This window comes from Protopterus annectens, chromosome 13.part0, assembly GCF_019279795.1.
Source record: "Protopterus annectens isolate FY-2018-M chromosome 13.part0, PAN1.0, whole genome shotgun sequence".
Lineage (NCBI taxonomy): Eukaryota > Metazoa > Chordata > Ceratodontiformes > Protopteridae > Protopterus > Protopterus annectens.
In genome coordinates this window covers 714177216-714197110 of record NC_056747.1, presented here as the reverse complement: position 1 = coordinate 714197110, position 19895 = coordinate 714177216, and the positions used below count along the sequence as shown (strand labels likewise).

The window sequence follows — 19895 nt, the reverse complement described above, 5'->3', positions numbered from 1 at the left end:
GACATGCTATTTTAATCAAGTGTGTGTTAAGAGTTCTGATATCTTAATGATCGATCAGAGCTGTGTATTAACTAATGTCTTGAAAAATATTTCTGCAGTTTAGGTGAATTGGTTTTAGAGGTGAGGTTGTAAACCAGACACTGAAATGAGTGAAGAGTGGAGGGTAATTAGCTGTTGTGGGTCAATGGTTTGAACAGTAGCAGTGGATAGTCGCAGATTTATGTTTAGGTATTTCCAGCCCCCTTCCAGTTGGTAGTAAACATTAGCAGGTGATGTCCCAGAGCAGGTAATCTTAATCTAGGTAAAATAGACAATATTGGTGGGATTATTCAAGATGTGTGGAAGGCTTTGATTTGCCTTTCTGTACATTATGGTTTGTGCCAATAATATCTTTTGCAAGTGTTGATTATGATGCAGACAATTTGAGTTGATTCTCCCCACCCTGATCTGCTACATTCAAGCACACATCCCTACAGTGTGACTAACGTACTATGAGCGATAAGGTCTTTGTGTACAAGTTGCTGTGTCTGCACCTCCACCAGTGTACCACACGTCCCCACCTGCTTTGTGCACATAACTGTGCCACCCTTCAAAAAAATAAAACACACATACACAGCTCCACTGTTGTCTAACTGCCTATCATGTCTGCCCAGGGTTGCCAGATGTCCCTGTTTGAGCGGGACTGTCCTGAGATCAGCAGCCCGATTCTGAGTCCCGCACTGCCTTTTAAAATCCTGGCGAAACAGCCTCCACATCGTGATTTTTGATTGGCCTGTATACCAGCATATGGGCCAGTCATAAATCACAAAGCAGAGGCTATTCTTTTAAATGTGGAACAGCTCAATGTTCCGCATTGATCAGAAGTGGTTCCGCTTTGCGATTTATGATTGGCCCATATGCTGATATATGGGCCAATCAAAAATCGCAAAGTGGAGCAAGTTCTGTTTAATGCGGAACTGTCTGCTATTCTGCACGAAAGTCCTTTTTTTATTTTCTTTTTTCCCTGCTTGTCTTCTTCGAAATCTGGTAACCCTGTGTATGCCAGTGTTACTGTTGTTGGTGTGTTGTACTTTCCATTCAGTGGTGCACTACATGCACATAAGCAGACTAGAGTTGCTGCTTGCCAGTTGAATATATATCAGAATTCCAGAAAAGATGCTCTTTTCACCCTCTTTCACTGTAGAGGGGGCATCTATGAATTTAGAGACCCATTATTTACACATGATGCCAAGTAAGGTGTTTTGTGTGAGTATGCCTTGAAAGTCAATCAATTGAGTTGTCCTAAGAGTTTATAGTATATTGAAAAGTGTGTGTGATTTAGTGCATGTTTACTGTTAGTAAGGTATTTCTACGCACAAAAGCAATGTCTTTCGGCTTTTCCCAGTTAGGGATCACCGGTCAGCAGATTGATTGGCAGTGAATTTTTACGGTGCCAAGTTGCCAGCCCGACGCCCAACCTTCTCGTAAGGTACACACGCAGATGCACCTACCTGCATGTCTTTAAGGCTCACTCACACTTAAAAAATGAATTGGCTGGTTTTAGGTTATGGAATGGGTGTTGGTATAGTGGTAGCTTGTGTTTCCTCAACTAGGGTAGTGTTAATTGGGCAGTGTAGTTATTGGGCATGAGGTTGTAAGTGTAGGCAATGGTGTTTGTAGGCAGGTTACATAGAATGTTGGGGTTATTGAGATAATGTTTAGAGAGAGGCAGTTCATTCTGAGGGTTTTAATCAAATTAGTTGCGGAGTTCCTTTTTATTTTAGAGGTTGAGCAGTAGACTTTGCATTTATTTATTTTGCAACACACTGCTTTGCATTTGTATAGTATGTATTATTTCTGATTATGTGTTGGTATGATTTAGAATTCTTCAGCTTTGTTGACTGGTACATTAATAGATGATGAGCTGCTAGACTAAAAGTTACACAGAACACAATTCTTGGTGGATTGAGTGCTGACTGTGTGCAAGTATGTTCTTTTGGAAGTGGCTTTAATGATCAGGACCACTGAATTTGTGATGAAAATGCAAGACTACAACTATTTGAATATTTGCTTCATAGTTGTGCTTTACAAATACCAAGTAGCCTTGTGAAAGTGCTTTAAATAAAGCAGTAATGTGTCACTGCACAGTATGAGCCGGTGTTACACTAACACACCCAGTGTTGTATCAAATGTTATGCTATGCAGACAAAATATGCAGCTTCATTATCTTGAAGTTCTGTTTTGCTTATGCAGTGTAAGAGGTACTAAACAGACCGTGCTCTGGTGAGCCTCAGTGGCTGAAGTTGCAATGTAAATGAAAAGGTATACCAGCTGCATACCTCTCAACCTCTTAGAGCAAGAATTCTGGACAAAGCCAAAAATGGGAGGACAAAGACCCAACATAAGGAAATTTAAACATATCTCTTATAAACTTAAAATGATAAAATAGCAGGTTTTGTTTTAGCTTGCATTTTCTGAAGGGTATGAAGTTTGAAGCTTAAGTGTCTGTAGTTATTTATTGACACCAGTTATCAATGATTTGTCAGAAAATTAACACATTTTTTGAGGAACTGGACAGACATATGAGGTAATAGTCTGGACATTATGCAAAATTCTGGACATTTTGAGAGGTATAATGTGCTGCATCAAAGAAGCTAATAATGAATGGTTACTCATGCAGAAAAATGATGCACGGAGAGATAGCTGCCACTTTGAGGAAAAAAAGGTAATGCAGAATACTGCAGCTTTTCTTCTTGTCCATTTTAAGTTCTACATTTTAGATGTAGATATAACAACTGCTTTCTGTAAATTTCCATTTTTTGACACATCATCATCAGGCAGATCAGTATGTTTAGGCCCCTCTGAGTTGTATCTAACACAGGAAATCACCAAAATGATGATGGTGCAGATTAAGAACGTAATAAATGCTGATACCTTTTACATGGGAATCTTTACTTTTTCTTTGCTTACGGTGTTTAACTGAATGAAGGGCAGCCTTGGGCACTAAGAGAATTGCCTGCAGAGTGATTTTATTTTCGTTCGTTCATTTGTTCATTCATTTGCTAATACTGGTTTGATTTTGGGTCATTATTAAAACTGAGCCTATGTCTACACTTGGTGGGTGTGAGGCAGAGAAAATCCTCAAGAGGAAAACAGCCCATTACAGGACACATACACAATCACCCAGACACCCTGGGTGTACACCTCCGGACAGTTAAGGATTGCCGTTTTGAAGCCTCCTGTAGAAATGAATATAACTGCTTGAGTACTTGTCACAGTTGGATGTTTGCTATTAATTGTAGTTGTTTGAGGGCACTTAGTATTATCAGACACTGCTACAGCATGTATATTTGTCATGGAGTCAGAAGTCAGGAATTGGCCAAAACTTCACCTTCAGAGACATTGCCTGAGAATTTTGTTTTTACATATTATCCACTTTACTTTGAATAGCAAGGGTTCAAGTCCATACCCATCTTTACCTCACAGCAAGAGGAGCAAAAGAGGTGCAGGTCCAGCAGTCATCTTAGGGCTTGTATCTAAGGGCATTAGAGACAACAACAAGGTGTCTGAAGGCATGACCACAGCTGGCTGTTTTCTAAGGAGCCAGTTCTTGTGAAAGGCTTGGTGGTAGAACAAGTACAAATATGACTCTGTCATTGTCCATGTTGGAGTGAATGACTTGAGACATTCCTCCCTGGACTACATGAAAAGAGACATGGAAGAGCTCTCTGATCATGTGGCCCAGGCAAGTATGACCCTAGCCCTGAATAGCATCCTGCCTTCGCCCAGAATGATACCACAATATAAGGACAAAATGATTGACTTCAACAATTGGCTAAGCTTCTGGTGTCATTCAAAGGGGATCCAGTATCTGTCTGCCTGGGATGACATGATTGACAGACCACGATGCTTTGCCAGAGATGGTCTGCACTTGTCGCCCCTGGGATTCAGGTTACTGGCTAAGGCTGTTGCCACCCCTATAGTGCCTTTTTTAGGCAAAGTTCAAAGGACAAAACCACCACTGTGTAACCGGTACAAGCATGCAAAACCTGAAGGTAATGCTACTCAATGCTAGAAGTCTAAACCTCAAAATGCACTCTCTCGAGGCACTCCTAAAAATGGAGAACATCGATGTCTATGCAGTAACCGAGACCTGGTTCAAGGCTCCAGAGGGCACCCCTGCAATACCAGGCTACAACTCTTACCACACTTTTCGGCCACCAAACTAGGACCGAAACACTAAAGGTGGAGGAGTGTCAATATTCACCAAGGATATTCACAAGACCAGGCTAGTTGCCCAACGCAGTGCGTCTGAAATTCTCCAGGTGCAACTAACACTAGGTAAGACTGCAATCCAAATGATAGCTTGCTACAGATCCCCCACCATACCCCAAGATTCTCACTACACCTTTCTAAACATACTGGAAAATATTAAGATAGAAACGAACACCCTAATACTGGGTGATTTTAACTACCTTGCCATTAACTGGGAAAACTACTCGTGTACTAATACCTTTGCCCAACGGTTCTTGGAATTCATAAATTCCAACACCCTGGATCAATTAATCCATAGTCCCACCAGGGGCTCCAATATCCTAGACCTGGTCATTACCAACATGGGAAATCGATGCTCCACACCTGTGGTCACCCCCTCATTAGTCAGGTCTGACCATAAGCTAATCACCCTTAACATCCACATCCCACCCCCACCCCCCAGTAAGGAAATCTCCATAAAAAACTTCTCCAAAGCCAATTTCATGCTATTCAAGTCAGAAGTGACAAACTTCATGACACCCATGCAGACGGGAACTGAAAGTTCAACTGCTGAATCCTACACTAAGGCACTGTACGAGCACATCCATTCATGCATGAATCGTGCCATCCCAAATGGAACCAAGATGTTCTCATCCAAAAAAAGGAATCCAGTCTGGTGGTCCCCTGCCATAAACAAACTTTACAACAAAAGGAAGAAACTGTTGCAGAAAAGAGGAAAATCCCAGGATGCAAAAAAACTCCCTTACCAGCCTCGGTAAGAAACTGAGATCCTCATAAAATCCTCCAAAGTTACTTACGAAAATAAAATTGCTAAAGATTCCAAAGACAGCCACAAGGCATTCTATAACTGTCAAGAATCTAAATGGCAATGCTCAGATCTGCTCTTGGCTAAAACAGAATGGCATTAAATATACTGCTCCAAAGGATATTGCCAATATCCTGGCAGATCGATTCAGTGCCAACTTCACCTCCCTCTCACCCCCTAAATGACCCATCTCAATACCGGACGATTGCCAAATTCCAGTAATAACAGCCACACAGGTAAAAAACCCACACTCCAAAGCTAAGAATACAGCATCCATGAGCCCAGATGACATCCCGGGCTGTGTACTACATGAACTACAATATGAACTAGCACCTCACCTAAGTGTCATGTTTAATCGTAGCCTCACCTCAGGTTTTGTGCCCACTGAGTGGCGCAGAGCTACAGTTATCCCACTCCACAAGGGGGGATCCACCTTGGATCCCGGAAGCTAGTGTCCCATCAGTCTGACAAGCCTTATCTGCAAGGCCATGGAACGTATTATCATGGAACTTATAAACAAAGACATTGGCAACCTTCAAACACTGGACCCCACCCAGTTTGGGTTCGTGAAGGGCCGATCTCGTCTCCTGAACCTGATTGACTTCTTCGAATCAGTCTCCAGAGCCATGGACAAGGGTAAGGTAGTCCACACAGCCTATCTAGACCTTGCCAAGGCCTTTGACACCATCCCTCACTCTGGAATCATAGATAAACTTACTAAGCTGGGCATTAATCCCTACATCACTCAATGGGTTGCTAACTGGCTTACTGATATAACCCACACTGTAAAAGGAGCCGACTCCAAATCCAGCTCCAGACAAGTGACAAGTGGAGTACCTCAGGGTTCAGTCCTGGGACTGCTCTTGTTTGGCATCTACTTCTCTGAAGTACAGGCCAACACTAAGGGACTCTGGCTAACAAAGTTCGCAGATGACTGCAAACTGGGAGCCATTATTGAATCCCCAAATGATGTTTATATTCTAAAAAGGGCCTTACAGAAACAGATGCTTGGTGCCAGAGCCATGAGCTCAAGCTCAATGCCAAGAAATGTATAGTTATCCCCTTTGGGAAAAACATGTATCTGTGAATTACCATATAGGTGGCAGTGCACTAAACACCGAAAGTGTGATAAGAGACTTAGGGACACAGGTGGACAGTGGTCTCACCTTCGATAACCACATCGCCACAACAGTCAGGAAATCCTTCTATGTGGCACACTTCATCACTAAGGGCTTTTCATCCAGAAAAAAGGAGGTCCTTGTCCCACTGTACTCATCCCTTATTAGACCCATTATAGAATGCAACGCCCCATTTGGTATGTACCTCTCAAGACAACTACAACAACTGGAAAGGCCGCAGAAATACCTCACTAAAAGAATCACAGGCCTAAAGCAGATGCCCTACGCTGACCGCCTTAAAAAACTCCAGCCATACTCTGTCACATATAGTTTACTCAGAGGCGATCTCTGCTTAACATACAAGGCCATGTCAAACCCAGAGCTGTTGGACATGCTACACTTAAAGAAATCCCAATCCCTCAGAGCCACACGCTCCAGGGATCTAAACCTTGTCATCACAATAAACAAAACATGCTGGAGGGATAGGTTCCTGACCCAGAGACTCCCCAGACACTGGAATAGATTGTCCATACATATCAAACAGAGTGCCTCTTTGGCCCTCTTCAAAAGGAACCTTGACGATTGGATGGGAGAAAGGAAATTCACCCCGGGGATCACGTCAGTCGCCCTGCTTGACAGGGGTCCAGGGAAGTAAATAGTGTGGGAAGAAATAGCCACGGAATTGTTATGGCTAGGCTTGTATAGGCCCTAGGGTTGATAGCCTTGTACCAACCTATGAACCTAGAACTTGACCTTGAGGATTCAGTTTCACTCACATGAGTATCCCAGATCATCACTAGGTTAGGATAACTGTCAAAATTGAGAGGACCCTGGAGACTTCATTTGGTGCTGGAGCACACCTTTAAAGAGCATGGTTTGCCATCCTTTACAGGCATTATGTAGATGTTGTGAGACCCATTGCTGCTTTTGCCTTGTGCCACCAGAAGCGTTGGGGTCCACCATATGGTGCACACAGCCTTCATATTGTCTTCTTCTCACCTTTTACATTGGTTTAGCTCAGTTTGCATCCTGTCCTAGACTTTGGATTAGGCATGTTTCTTCTTTAGTACCCCATTGGGAAAGGCACTCTGAGGATCCTGCTGTCTTTGTTTCTGAGATGGTAAGGGATAAATTAGTCTTCCTGTCCCTGCAACTCCTGATGACCCCTATTTTTGAGTGTGTTCCATTCTTTTTAATACTTTTTTGCAGTGGCCTTTGACTCCTGTGCAACCCCCCCCCCCCCCCCAAGAAAGGCTCAACTGTTGTTTTGGGGAAGAAAGATAAGGACCTTTGGTCTCTCTCTCAAGAAACATCTGAAGAGATGCCTTTATTGTGAATCGGAAGTATCCACATTCAGCTCCCTGTGCTCCTCAAATCCTCAAAGAAGAATGACCCTGCCATCCTTGCTACTTATCCATGGGTGTACTCCTATGTAATCTGTTCATTCCAGCAAAAATCCCCAGAACCATAGCTTCTTTTAACCTAGTCACTTCATTAGTAGACTTAAACTTTTGACCAGGTGAGCAAGACAGTAGTCTTTTCAGTCAAATTGATTTTTAACTGTCTATCTTACCTTTCCCACTTCCAGTTTTGTCTTGTGTATTAAGAACTGGAGAATGTGTGTCAGACTTCCCTGATTCTATATCAAGAATCTTTGTAAAACTTAATTTTGTTGATCCACTTCCTGATATTAGGTTGAGGGTGGGAATGAGTGGCATTTTGCCAGTTGCATTTCCTAGTGGAGAGGGATGGGACCTCATAGCTGGGGTTACAGACCCCTTTAGAGTCCTGGAGTGTCTTCTCTGCAACACGTGATTGGGGAGTACACTTGCACATCATCAACAGACAAGTTTTGCATTGTCATTGTACACTGTGTGGGGATGGTGCTGTGGGCTGGGAGGAATAAAAAGAAATTTAAACCTTCAATGAATGTCTGCTTAACTCTGCCCAGCTGTTTCTCCAGCAAGTGATATGACTTTGAAGATATTAGGTGAATGACAATGAATGATTAAAAGATGGTTTGATTAGGGAAAGTCTTGCATTTCAAGAAGAAATTCTTCTTTGCTTCTTCAGTGGGCTTTTACATAACCCTTTGCAGTTTTGATATGTTACTGTAGTTAGGGCAGCTTCAAGTATTTATTCCAAATGGTAAGCTCAGGCTGTGCTTTTTTAAGGATGAGCTGAGGCAGGTCATTCTGGATGTTCCCTTCCTGGATGAGATAACCCTTGCACATATTTTCCAATACTTGGTTGAAGATTTAAAAAAAAAAAAGCAAGCATCGGTCATGGTGGAGAATCTTTGTCTCTCAGCTTGCTTTTGTCCACTAACAGAATTCAGATGTGCTTTTGCCAGTTTTTTTTTTTGTTATTACCTGTTTCTTTACTTACTACATTGTATAATTCTCTTTTGCTGTTTTTCCCCCGCTTACTTATGCTGTAATGGAAATTTGCTTATTTATTGTATTATACTTTACTTTATCTTGTAATATGCTAGATTAGTTGTCCCGTTGAGTTCTTCTCCCCGGGCTTGTGCTGAAAAAGGGCAATATCCCAGTGGGACTTTCCCTGTCAAATAAATAAATACAAAGATATTCTGTTGACCCCTTAGAAAAATATTTGTGCACTTCTCTATGTCTGCAAAATAATTTAGGATAAGTTTCAGTTTCTGTTCATAAGTCTGCACTAGAAGGCAATAAGCGTATTCTGAGGTGGTCAAAATCCTGGTGAGCCAATGAGATCTGTAGTTGTATAAGGTAAAGCCTGTTTGGGTGCTGCAAGTGATGGTTATAACCTGAGGCAACATTGTGCATTTGCTGTATACTATTAAGGCCATTTGCTGCTCGCATATAAATTGGTAACAGTGATGTGTGTCATGAGACCATAACTGCTTCCCGTCCCTTTTTAAACTGATAGGAGTTGGACACCTGTTTGTCACACAGATTTGTGCAAGTATTATGTCTAACTGCTGGGATACTCCATAAGTAAGATTATGGCTTACTTCTCAATCCAAGTAACAAACAGGGCATCTTAATGCCTTGGAAAGAGTATATAATATACCACACTGTTTTATTTTATTTGTATTTGTTTTCCACGGTAGAGCACTGATCTCCATGGACCTTTTCTGGACTCGGACTGGGAGTGGTGTTTGGTTAAGTGACTTGCTCAGAGTCACACAATTAGACAGTGGGAGTAAAACCTTGCACCTCTTGACCTCAGGAAACAGATTTTTAGAAACTTGAAAGCATTTAAGAAAAAAGTGTAAGAATAGATGCAGTATTAATTTAAGTGAAGTATATTGGTATTGGTTAATGTGTCTGTGAAACTTTTCATAACACTGCTTTAGCATTTAGATGGCACTTGTATGAAAAGGTGAGACCCAAATCTCTTCAGTCTCTGTTAGGATTTCCAAAAGTGAACCTTTTCGTAACTAAATGAGTGAATTGTACAGGTTAGAGTGTGGGCATTTGTAGATATCACATGGTAACCTGATAAGTTTATCAGTACAGAGGAAACCAGCACAAGGCCTCTGTCTTATTGAGGTGAGTAGAAGGAGATTGCAGCATAGTAATGTAGATGCTGTAAGTGGTGTTAAGAAGTTGTGGCATCTCATATGCTTTCATTCTTTGTTCCTTGAATGGTTTTATAGATCAGCAAGCTGAAATTAAAGGTGATAAAAGAATTCAGATTTTGTATAGTAAGACATGGGCTGGTAGCAGGTCCATCAGTGCTTTGGAACTACATTCTGCAGTACTTTTTTTTTTTTTTTTTTTTTTTACAAAAACATAGTTGCACGTTTTGAAATTCAGCCAGAGCATGTCACATTTCCACTGACAATTTTTATGTTGCCAGTTTTTCAGTTAGAACTGAGCTATCCTTTGAGAAACGTTTGCCTCCATGAGATCCCTGACAGGTGTGAGCTGGATAGAATAATGCAATTCTCAGACCTAAATGTCTCTCGAATAATTTTGTTAGTCTGTTTGTTTTAAGAGTGTCTCTCTGCTTCCCTGTTTCAGACATATGAATTGGACCTTAAAAACTTTGCTGCTTAAGTACAAACGTGATGAGGACCAGCTGGCACTGCGTGATTTCATGCCAGGCTTTGACATGCCACAGACTAATGTGGAAGTCTTGCTTGAAGGTTAGTATTTTATTATATGAGCAAATGTGTGTATGTGAGCATGTGGCATTGCCAATGGTTTGCAGTACTGAGAATGCCTTTCTTCTAAACAAGAAGTCAATCATTTGAAGATCAGAAACTGAAACTGAGACCCCAGCTGCCGTAGTTGGTGGTACTTAGGTGGATGTAGAAGACTCACAGCACTTATTAAAAAGAGTAGAGGAAATTCCCTGTTGTCCTGGCCAAATATTCCCTATTTGATATGAATACCACCTTGGGTCTCCCTTGAAAATAAGTCATTGGCCTTGTGGGACTAACTTTTACAACAAAGTGTGAATAAATAAATAAATAATCTAAAAACACTGGCCTGTCAGAGCAATAACAAATCAGAGCCAATTACCCAAACAAATAATTCTTAGCAAAACAGTATGTACTGCTGCAGTTATCCACTTAGTTAATAAAATACATCTGTACTACTGTACAAAAAAGCAGGAAATATGCGGTAATTGTAGACTACCTTCAAAAACATTCACCTCTTACTACCCTATTTTGGTTTCAACAATACAGTGTCACTGTAATGTTTTCCTTGTAACTGTGAGATGAAATGCAACAAAATCCAGGATCTATCCAACACACAGATGTCAGCTTTCACTCTACACATAATAACATGACTATAAACAGGAAACACTTGTCAGTCAGTTGTCTAAACGTAGGGAGTATTAATAAGTGGCCAGAAATGGAAACTTGATTGCTGCAACATCAATCAAAAATGCTGTTACTGAAATTTGGTCAAGAGACAACATTTGGATCCCACCTTTCATTATTCAGAAGTATCATCCCTACACACCCAGCCGCTCCCTGAGATCCAAAGGCCAAAACCTCCTACAAGTACACAAACCCTTACATCCACCTGGCCAACTACTACTATCCCACACCATAGCCAAACTCTGGATCTCTTTAGCCCCCCCCCCCCCACTTCGTAACATACCAAACCATAACAACTTCTAATCCACGCTTCTCTCCCATCTATCCTCCAAATGGGAATGTCCTTCAACATGCTCCCAGCTAAAACACCACCACCACTAACTCTTCACCTATATCAACTTTATTTGCCAAAATTAACAAAATTGGCATAGGTTTTGCTCAGTACATCTTGGTTATAATTTTATGCATTCAAGCCTCTGGCTTATCTTACACATGCTCTCAAACTGACATCCTCTTAAATGTAATCCAATGTTTACTTTATGTAAAGACTGTGATTTCTGTACAGATTGTACTATGTAACTCATTTTGTCTATTGTAATGTGGTGACTTTTATTTTGTAAAGTTGTGAATTTCTGTATTTTATACTATGTAATGGAGCTTTTCTCCTCGGGTCTCCACTGAAAAAGGGCCACAAGCCCAGCTGGACTAAGCTGGTTAACAAACAAATAAATAAATAAAATAAATCATATTTTTCACGGCAATAGAAGTAGACATGGATCATAGAAATGGTTGTGGTGTCTTGACATTGGTTAATAAATCCACAAATTTTTGCCTAAATTGATTAACAAAAACAATTCCCTTACAGACAAAAAAATCGCAAGCGTGTACTAATCCGAATGCAATTTTAAAATTATTAAAAAAATAATTATGTTAAGTTGTCAATCTCGCCTTCATTCTTGCTGGATGGGTTCGGAGCCGAATCTCGGCTCCGACTCGGCCTAATACTAAAGCTTGAGAGCTATTTTTACCGGCTCAAGGCTATGCTATGGCCTATAATGCTAGGCGTCATATACCCAGATCTCGTTTGCCGCTTCAGCTATGAGGTTGCGTTTTCACCGGCTCCAGGTCGTATTTAAGATTTTTTATATTTACAACTAGTTTTTGATAGATATTTTTCCCTTAGATCTTTTCTAGTAGTGTTAGTAGTCTCTCGACTAGTCTTCCCCCCTTTTATTAATAGTTCTCCTTACTCTTTTCCACCCTTAAGGTGGTTAGGCCTCCCTCCCCCCCCTTTATAGTAGTTTTTGTACAGGTTCCATTCAGTAGTGTGTGTGTGTGTGTGTGTGTGTGTGTGTGTGTGTGTGTGTGTGTGTGTGTGTGTGTGTGTGTGTGTGGAATTTTGTTTTATTGTAGTAACTTTGAGAGTGTCTTTTCAAGTGTTGTGTGTGTGTTTGTTGTGTCTGGTATACTTGTCTAGACTTTTTTGTCCCGTTCCTGTGGTATCATGTCTAAGGATACCAAGATATCGGGATTCAAGAATTGTGACTTGTGCTGTCAGAAGATGTCTCTGACAGACGGTCACACTTCTTGTGTGTATTGTTTGGGCCCTCTGCACCTGCAGGACTCTTGTTCCATCTGTCATGCTTTTAGCCCAAGAGTCCTGCAGGAATGCAGAAATAAGCTCATCCTAAGGGGCTTATTAAAGCCCGAAGGTTCTCCTACCAAGCCTCTGTCAGGAACACCTTCTAAGCCTGCCAAACCGTCGGCTCCATGTCCGGAGCCGGCGCCGAGCGGACCTTCTTCTGCCTCGTCTGTTCCGGCTGGAACCGATACATCGAGGCCTCAGTTGGCTCCGACCCGAAAACGTTCCCGATCTCCTTCATTGGAGTCGGTCAGGTCGGCTCCGAAGTCCCCTTTGCTGTCGGAGCAGAGCCATAGGTATCACTCCTCTATATCTTGCAGGCTTTTGGACCACGACCTCGAGAGGGTAGTCAGTAGGCTTTTGAAGTCGCAGGCGCTCGCCCAGTTATTGCATAGCCCATCTCAACAGACAGCGGCTTCCCCAACGCCTGCTCCAGTTCCTCCTCTGACTATTCCTTCGAGCTCGGAGCCGGAGGCTGTCGGGGTTGGTACCATGTGGGCGTCGGAACCGATTCCACCCTTATCGGTTCCTTCATCGGCTCCAATCCCTTCATTGGCTCCGTCCTTGGAGGGATCCGGGCGCCGGGACTCCCTCGTCGGTTCCGAGGGGGTGAGTGGCATCAGACCTTTGTCCGACCCCGTTCTCCCTCTCGGAGCATCGGTGCAGGTGAGTTTGGCCCCAACATCAGCCTCGGAGCCATCCCCCTCAGTGCCGGGAGGAGCTCTCATCTCTTCGGAGCTGAGTCCCTCCTCTCTGCCTGATAGGGGCGCCTTTGAGGTCATGCGTCATGCGAGCGTGCTGGCTCCTATACCGGTGCCACGGTTGGCCCCATCGGCCCCTCCTTCCATGGTGCCTGCTTCGGCCTCTGCCTACCCTTCCAAACCCAAGTGTGGAGAACCAACGCTCCAGGTCGCCCCATTGGGAGTATCCTCCTCTTCTGAGGCGTCCCCTGATCCTGCGGGGGAGCCCCCTCAGAAGAGGAGATGCAAGAGGAAGCATGTGGACTCCCCGGAGTCATTGACATCTGACACCGACCTGGATGATTCGGAAGGGTCCCCAAGTTCCCCCTTTGAGAATTTCTCATTTTCTGACATCCTAGAGATCCTTAAACAGAGGGGGAACTGGTCTGCCCTCAACCCTTCCTAGGACGAGTTGGTGTACCTGGACGCGTTCTGTTCTCGCCCTTCCACCTCCTAGGTGTCCCCGCCTTTTGACCCACTCATGGAGGTGGTGGCTCGGAAGGCGTGGACGGCTCTGGATACTATGGAACCAACTCCCCGGAGGTCCACAAAATTTATTACAGCCCCTTCGGACAAGCAGTTTCTCACTAAGGGCGTCCCCGTTGATGCCATGGTGGTGGCGGCGGCCACTAAGAAGGAGTTGGCTGACCCTTCAGTTCCTGTCCATCCTCCTAATAAGGAATCTAGGACTATGGATAGGTACGGCAAGCAGATGTTTTCTTCAGCGACCTTTGCCATGTGTTCGCTGAATTATTTGTGCCATTTCACCCGTCTTCAGAGAGACCTTCTCAAAGAATTAGATGATACCTTACAGGACCCATCAGCTGCGGGGTCTCAGGAAAAGATCAACTCCAAGCTAGGGACCCTGAACTCTATTGTAAACTCCTCCATGTGGCTCATTTCCTATGCCGCCGATGGAGCGAGTAGGGCTGCAGGCATGGGCGTTGCTCTAAGGAGACACGCCTGGATGTGGGTTTGCAACTTTGCCGACCCCTTCAAGGCGTCCTTCACTAACACCCCCTTTGATGGTTCTGCCTTGTTTGGACCTCAAGTGAAAGATACATTGACCAGGTGCGAGCAGGAAGGCAAGACTCTCTCTGCCATAGGAGTCTGTTCTAGCCCTTCTAGACCAAACTCTAAGGGTCAGAAAGGTGGGAAAATGTGGTTCCGCAAACCTCAGGAAGTACTGCCTGACACACGTGGTGAGCTTCCCTCCAGAGGCAGAGGAGGGAACAATAATAGATGCTGCTCGAGGGGCGGGGGGGGGTCCGCAGAATCAGGGTAGCAGAGAATCTTTCTGTGACAAACCCTTCCAGCACCCCTGAGGAGCTGCCCGACTGTCCACCTTCGGAGGCAGTCGGGGGAAGACTATCACTGTACCCAGAAGCCTGGCATTCCCTCACGCAAGACAAATGGGTACGGTCGATCATATCCGAGGGTTACAGAATTCCCTTTATTCACACCCCACAACAGCCAAAAGGGCCCCTTCCAGACGTTCCACCCGGTCTGAGGGATCTAGCAGCACTAGAAATTTCAAAGCTGCTAAGAAAAAGGGCCATCCAGCCAGTCCCAGCAGACCAACAAGGATCCGGAATCTACTCCAAGTTCTTTTTGGTACCAAAAAAGACAGGGGACTGGAGACCTATTTTGGATCTCAGCAGGCTGAACAAGTCGGTTCAAAGAACGAAGTTCCGGATGGTCACGCTACAGTCCATTCTACCCTTTCTGGGTCAGGACAATTGGATGTGCTCTATAGACCTTCAGGATGCGTACTACCATATCAAGATGAACAGGCGCTCCAGAAGGTTTCTCCGCTTCCGGCTGGGAGCCAGTCACTACCAATTCAGAGCCCTGCCCTTTGGCCTCACCACAGCTCCCAGGGTGTTTACCAAATGCATGGCAGTGGTTGCGACTCACCTGAGATGACAAGGATTCCAGGTGTTTCCATATTTAGACGACTGGCTCCTTACTGCCACCACCAGGCACCAACTACTCCAATCCAGAGATTACGCTGTACAAACATGCAACGCTCTAGGTATCTCTATAAATTTCGAAAAGTCTGCATTGTCGCCTTGTCAGTCTATTACCTTCATAGGCGCCATTTTAAACACAGTGGAGCTCTCAGCAAAACTACCTACACAAAGAGTTACAGACATTCGCAACCATGTTCAGATCCTATTACAGGAGAACAAAGTCCAAGCTAGATTTGTACTAAAAACACTTGGTCTCATGGCAGCAGCAATCACTTTACTCCCCCTAGCGCGTTTTCATATGCGGATCCTGCAGTGGATGCTATTTTCCCAGTGGTCCTTTCAGCAGCTCCCCATGTCACACACCATTCTAATCACTCAGTCATGCAAAAGACACCTTTCTTGGTGGACGGTCTCCCCTCAGGTACTCGAGGGCAGACGTGTGGTCCTTCCTCCTGTTGCCACTGTGACAATGGATGCCTCCCTGATCGGGTGGGGGGGGGGCATTTTCAGGGCAGGACAGTCCAGGGCACATGGCAACCCTTCGAATGCCACTTCCACATAAATGTCTTGGAAATGAGAGCGGTACCTTTAGCATTGCAGGCCCTTCAGGACTCTCTACCCACCAGGACTATTGCAATTCAAACAGACAATAAGTCTGTGGTGTGGTACATCATCAAGCAGGGCGGAACCAGATCCTACCCCCTATGTCAAGAAGCACTCACACTTTGGCAATGGGTGATCTCTTCTCAATGGTTTCTGGTAGCAACGCATATTCCCGGGAAGTCCAACGTCATAGCGGACAGACTGAGCAGAGCCATTCTCATGCCTCACGAGTGGTCTCTCAACCAGATAGTAGCGGAAAGAATTTTCAGAAGATGGGGTCAACCTTGCTGCAACCTTTTTGCAACACCTCTAAACAGCAAGTGCCCAGACTTCTTCACCCTCTTCCCTCTCCCAGGTCTACCCCCCAGAGACACTCTAGTTCACGATTGGCCCCGGGGTCTTCTGTATGCATTTCCCCCCCTTTCCCTTGATTACTCAATTAATCCAGAAAGCGACTGCCTTGAGAGCCAGGATGATCCTCATTGCCCCTTACTGGCCTGGACAAATTTGGTTTCCGTTCCTGCAACACCATCTACTGGAGCAGCCCTGGCATCTGGAGCCATTGCCAGATCTTCCGATACATCAATCGGGCAGGCTGCATCAGTCCCTTCGATCTCTCAACCTCACAGCTTGGTTGCTCCACTTCCAACCCTAGCCAGGCTTCCCCTTATCTCTCAACCAGTTCGCGATATCATCCTCGCTTCTCACAGGTCTACTACCAGAAAGACTTATGCTAGCAAAGTGAAATGTTTCTCTGTCTGGGCAGGGGAAAAACATGTGGACCCCTTTATGGCTCCTGTCCAGACAGTTCTAGAGTTTCTAGCAGAACTCTTTCGATTGGGCTCCTCCTCAGCTACCATCAGAGTTCAACTGGCAGCTATTGCAAATTTCCACGTTGGCTTGTCAGAGACCAGCATCATGTCCCACAAACTTTGCAAAGCCTTTTTAAAAGGAACCCTTTTACTTAGGCCCCCGGTTAAGGACCCTCCCCCACCGTGGGACTTAAATTTGGTACTGTCTTCTTTAATTCTTCCTCCCTTTGAGCCGGCGGCTTCTTGTTCGTTGAAGTTGCTCTCGTGGAAAACACTCTTCTTAGTAGCCATCATCTCAGCAAGACGGGTCTCGGAACTTCAAGCCCTTTGCGTTCGCCCTCCTTATCTTGTTTTTCACAAAGACAGAGTGTCACTTAGGACTAATCCATCTTTTTTATCCAAAATAATCTCAGAGAAAAATCTGAATCAGACTATAGATCTTCCAGTCTTCTTCCCAAATTACACCAATAGAGCTGAACGAAAGTTACATTGTTTGGACGTTCACCGTCAATTACGCTTCTACCTGGATAGAACTAAGCAGATGAGAAATTCAAACCAGCTCTTCCTGTCTTATGCGGAAGGGAAGCAAGGCCAACCAGTCTGTAAGGTAACCTTGTCCAGGTGGTTGTCCTGTCTTATCATGCTGGTCTATCAGTTGAGGAACAGGGAACTTCCTACTAAGCCTAGAGCCCACTCAACCAGCGCTTTAGCTTCTTCAATAGCCTTTCAGGCAAGATTGCTGATGGATTCCTTTTGCACAGCAGCCACTTGGGCCTCTCCTCATACCTTCATTTCTCATTACAAGCTCGATATGGCCTCCAGATGTCGGGCTGATTTTGGTTCCACTGTACTCAAGAGTTTGTTCCATTGAGCCACCCAGGATTTAGGTGCTAGGGACGCTCTCCCATCCAGCAAGAATGAAGGCGAGATTGACAACTTAACATTGAGAAGTTATGTACTTACCATAACGTTCCATGTTAGTTGTCTTCTTCTCGCCTTCTTTCTTGCGTCCCACCCTCCATCCCCCTAGCCTGGGAAGATCTAGAGTACCTTGTGAAAGTTATTGCCACCTCAGTTATATCCCCAGCTAGCTCCTTTGCTCCCTCTGTTTTGCTAGCTCTTCTAGAGGGGTTTTTATATATATATATATATATATATATATATATATATATATATATATATATATCTTTATTTTTGTATCTATGATTAGGTGGATTATTCTCTGTTGTGGTGGGTCATATATGTCCATAGTGTTAGCTATCAAACGAGATCTGGGTATAAGATGCCTAGCATTATGGGGCATAGCATAGCCTCGAGCCGGTAAAAATAGCTCTCGAGCTTTAGTATTAGGCCGAGTCGGAGCCGAGGTTCGGCTCCGAACCCATCCAGCAAGAAAGAAGGTGAGAAGAAGACAACTAACATGGAACGTTATGGTAAGTACATAATTTCTCATTAGCCACCATGTTTATTCTTGCCAATCTCACTATCTACCCATAGTGAGAGCAGTAAATTAAAGCCAAAACTAAATGCATTAGCTGTCAAATTACACATTAGGTATGCTCATGTACAACGTGTATAATGTAATCGTAACACACCAAAATTCTCTTTTTTTTTGTGTATTGCTAGCATGCTAGAAAATGTTCAAACTCTTTCAGTATTCCTTTGTTCCCCAAGTTACCAGTGCTTAATCATCTGTACCTGGTCACTAAAAACATAAACCTCCTTCCCACTTATTTAGCATTAAGGAATGTCACCAAGTCTTAAGAAAATTTCTTGCCATCTAACCTTAACTTCATTGATTGGACTCCAATGTATAATGCTTCAGATTTCTTTGCTTCTCTAAATAAAATTTACAACTTGTTTACTTTTGCTGAAGACTAACTTTTTCCTTTCCATTCAAGATAACTAGAAGCAAAATAAAGCCATGGCTCCTTACTGACCTAGTCCAGTACATAAAAGAAAGAATTGCAGTGTGGAATAAGTAGAAACAGAACCCAGACAAACTCATTAAATCAAGTAACTACCGTTACTTCAAAAACATCACCAGAGATTATATAAATTTTCCTCACATCCTGTCGGGACAGTGGAAAGGTAGGACTGGTATCTTTGACCCCCTATAGCGACAGCAATAAACTACTCAAAACCTGAGCTCCGCCGTACCTATAACTTCATGTTTCTACTGCCTTCTACAGGTCTCTTTGCCACAATTTAGGCAACATGTCCAGAGCAGGTCAAGTATTTGGAAGTGCTATTCCTAGTTTTTTTATGCAGCTTAGTCAGTTGTTTGTATTCTTTTGTGATTCTGTTGTTATCGTTGAGTATTGGGTAGTGTTTTCAGGCTTCTTCAGTACTTTTCTGAATATGTTTTTTTCATAGTTTTTCTGCCTAGCTGTCTTTTCTCATGTCCCCCTCCCTACTCTGTCATTTCTTGGGTTGTTGGCCCATTTAGACAAAATCTCCTTTCCTATTTCTTCACTTCTGATGGTAGATTAGTTTCTGCGTAAGTGCAAAACTTTTTATTATCATTGGTTGTTTACAGTTTCAATGATTTTTGTATTTAGCAATTGAGCATCATGGATACAGTAGAAAAGCCAGGTTGCAAAAAGTACAAGTCCTGTAGTCACAAAACTTCACCAGAAGACCCACATGATTTGAGTTTAGTTTGTTTAGGGGTGCTTAACCTTTCCAGAGATTGTTCCTTGTTTAAGAACTCCAGTTTCTGGACCATAGAAGAGAGCAGAAATAAGTTGGTAGTGAAAGGCATAATCCTTCATGACTAGGGGCTTTCTTGGCCAGGACTGACGAGATACAGAGGTCACTTTTCCCAGGGGGAATTCTGATAAGGAGGCCCATTACAGCCTCTCCCAAGGAAGAGAATGTGCAAGAGAAAGCACCTGGACACACTCTTAGTCTCCCATTCTAGATACAGGTCTGGATGAAGGGAAGGGTTCCCCAAAATCCCCTTCACAGAATTCTTCCATCAGCAAGATTTTCAAAATGATGAGGCAGGAAAGGATCTTGACAAATTAACTCCACCTCTCCCGAGGAGCAGATCTTACAGGAGGCCTGTAACTTCTCTCTCCCAGCAGCATATGCAGTGCCTGTGGCTAAACTTATGGACATTTG

The 19895-nt window shown here is 43.7% G+C and overlaps 1 protein-coding gene across 1 annotated transcript in view; it reads left to right on the top strand.

Annotated features, from left to right (window-relative positions):
* Positions 1–19895, top strand: part of KIAA0100 (KIAA0100 ortholog) — a 2229983-nt gene that overhangs the window by 584693 nt on the left and 1625395 nt on the right. The window contains exon 9 of the mRNA XM_044054400.1: positions 10191–10315. Coding sequence (XP_043910335.1) covers positions 10191–10315 — 125 coding nt within the window. The remainder of the gene's footprint in view (positions 1–10190; positions 10316–19895) is intronic.